The sequence below is a fragment of the Narcine bancroftii genome, chromosome 5 (genome assembly GCF_036971445.1).
Source record: "Narcine bancroftii isolate sNarBan1 chromosome 5, sNarBan1.hap1, whole genome shotgun sequence".
Lineage (NCBI taxonomy): Eukaryota > Metazoa > Chordata > Chondrichthyes > Torpediniformes > Narcinidae > Narcine > Narcine bancroftii.
In genome coordinates, this window is record NC_091473.1 from 8,234,400 (window position 1) to 8,236,997 (window position 2,598).

Below are 2,598 nucleotides of genomic sequence, written 5' to 3' on the forward strand. Positions count from 1 at the left end.
AATTACCCTCAGGATATTGACTGATTCAGAAGGATCACACTATTGACTTCAATCTCGAAATAACGAGAACACAATCTGTATCTTCATTTAAGATTCATTAACTCCTCTCATATTCTTATTTGCATTTCTCAGATCGGTAGGTCAGGAATTCATTATATATATTTCCCATGAAGAAAAAAATGTCATTCCACTTGTCTGTTGCACTTATGACAATAAACTCTCATCATCACCTTATTGAACTGGGTATATTTTAATTTTTAAAAAGAAACTATAACTGGACATCATCACTCTCCATCCACCAACTTACTATTTCCCTGGTCACTTCAGGCAAACGACCAATGTATTCCAAGGACGTGCATTAGATTGGCTATGTGAGTTTTGGTAAAGATTTGTGCTGTTTATGCCACTTCAATGAACTGTGGGCATACATTATCTGCCAAATCATCTCACCCAAGATAGAGAAGATATCGTTAAATTGCAATTAGCAAATCATTACAGCGTTTCATTAAAAACGTTTCATCTGTATCACGAACTGGTTCGATCCAATCTCATTTAGGATCCTTATCGTCACCTACACCGTGCTGACTGCTGGGAAATATTCCCAATAAGGCTGCATTGCCTCGGTGACGCGCATTGGCCAAGTCGCCAGCAGGTCGAGAGCGCGCCCCCGGAGCTGGAGAGAGAGGGAGGGGGAGAGAAAGGGAGGGAGGGAGGGAGGGAGGAAGGGGAAGAAAGAGGGGAGAGGAGGAAGAGAAACAGGCAGGCAGCACCTGGAGAGATGGAGCCTTCCCCTCATAGAGGGGGTCTATAACGATCGGGCAAGCGCATCAGCACCGGGATTCCAGGGATTTATGTAAAGATTGGCTCCTGCATTTGTGCTGAGGAACTGTCGAGGAGAGAGGAAAAGATGTTGCCTTCGCAGGAAGCCTCTAAAATCTATCACGATAATTACATGCGTAACTCCAGAGCTATCGGCGTGCTCTGGGCCATTTTCACCATTTGCTTCGCGATCATTAACGTGGTGGTTTTCATTCAGCCCTACTGGATCGGGGACAGTGTCAACACTCCCTACGCCGGCTACTTCGGCCTTTTCCATTACTGCATCGGCACGGGGTTAAACAGTCGGGATTTAATATGCCAGGGTACCTTCTCCGACTTCTCCAGCATCCCCTCCGGTGCCTTCAAGGCGGCGGCGTTCTTCGTGCTACTGTCCATGGTGCTGATCCTCGGCTGCATCGCCTGCTTCGCTCTGTTCTTCTTCTGCAACACGGCCACTGTCTACAAGATCTGCGCCTGGATGCAGCTTCTGGCAGGTAGGGGGTGGGCGATGCGAGTGTCAGTTTGCGCGCGCTTTAGGGACCGTCTATACACAACCTATCTTTACACCTAAGCAGGTAGGGCATATATGTTCCATGCAGGTGTGGAGGCGAGAGAGGAAAACCAGTATCCAATACCTCTGATGTTCTTCCAACACAAAATTACCCACTGTCGAAACCACAGGGCAACCTTGATACTGATCGATTAGTGTCCCAATATCATCCACATGGTTCCACGTCTTTACCCCTATGATGAAAGGTGGAGATAGAATGGAGGGTGGCTCACCCTGGCTAATTCCAGTGGTGACTGACTGGAATGCAACCCGAAGTCAATGTGATAGATAGCAAGGAAATGAACAATATCCGTCCACCCGGCTATTGAACATCGTTGAAACTGATGACCTCTCTTGCGCTATGTCAAATACACCGACCGCACGGTATTGAATCCTAATCAATGTTCAGTATCCTCGATGAATAATCGAGGCGACTGATCGTAGGGTGTAGATTACCGGGAGCGGACACAGCAAGGGTTCTCCAACTGAATGGTGCTCTCGCATGTCTGATGTCCTTTAGTGAGCGACAGCGAGGTTTGAACTCTCTCTGGTTAGCAAAGAGTTAATTCACCATTAGGACTGAAACCGAGTATTAATAATACGACGAGCCTCGCGTGGGAGACGGATATTTATTTTTTTATGGACAAGGCGTCCTTTTTTTGTTGTTCAAGGGTGTGATCGCAGCATGTGGTCTCGGTGGAATGAGGAACAGCGAGAGGCAATGTGTTGGGAAGATCGGCCGTCTGGCATCACACTCCCGGGTGGTATTTGATTGTATCTGGCCGCCCCTCTTCTCCCTCGCGGTCATTTGAGTTCCTCTTCAGCTCTTAGGACTTGGTTTGGGTGAACACAATTATTTCTCCTCGTTGGTTGGAGCGAGTCGAGCCAGTGGCCCAATTCAATGTATTTTTCTTCTTCTGAGACATTGCTTTCAAATAGAAGGCCTACATTTCCTCGATCTTGTGAAACATAAGAATCAGAATAGCCAATTAAAACGTAATACTGTTATCCGTCTACAAAATCCTCTTTGCCTAATACATGGCATTAATTTTAGTTCGTGAAGTACGAGGCTTAACGATCCCAAACTGTGGTCGTTTCCCTTGCAAATATGGTTGGGGTCCTTGCGCCCCAGGTTCAAGATAGAGAAAAAAGATTGGAGAAGTTTTGCTACGTGTATAAATTTGCATTTTAAGTGATGAATTCGTCAGGACAGACGAAACGAACCCGAA

The 2,598-nt window shown here is 46.4% G+C and overlaps 1 protein-coding gene across 1 annotated transcript in view; it reads left to right on the forward strand.

Annotated features, from left to right (window-relative positions):
* Nucleotides 1-904: 904 nt before the first annotated feature.
* lhfpl4a (LHFPL tetraspan subfamily member 4a) overlaps nt 905-2,598 on the forward strand; it is a 166,356-nt gene continuing 164,662 nt past the window's right edge. The window contains exon 1 of the mRNA XM_069936684.1: nt 905-1,313. Coding sequence (XP_069792785.1) covers nt 908-1,313 — 406 coding nt within the window. The 5' untranslated portion in view covers nt 905-907. The remainder of the gene's footprint in view (nt 1,314-2,598) is intronic.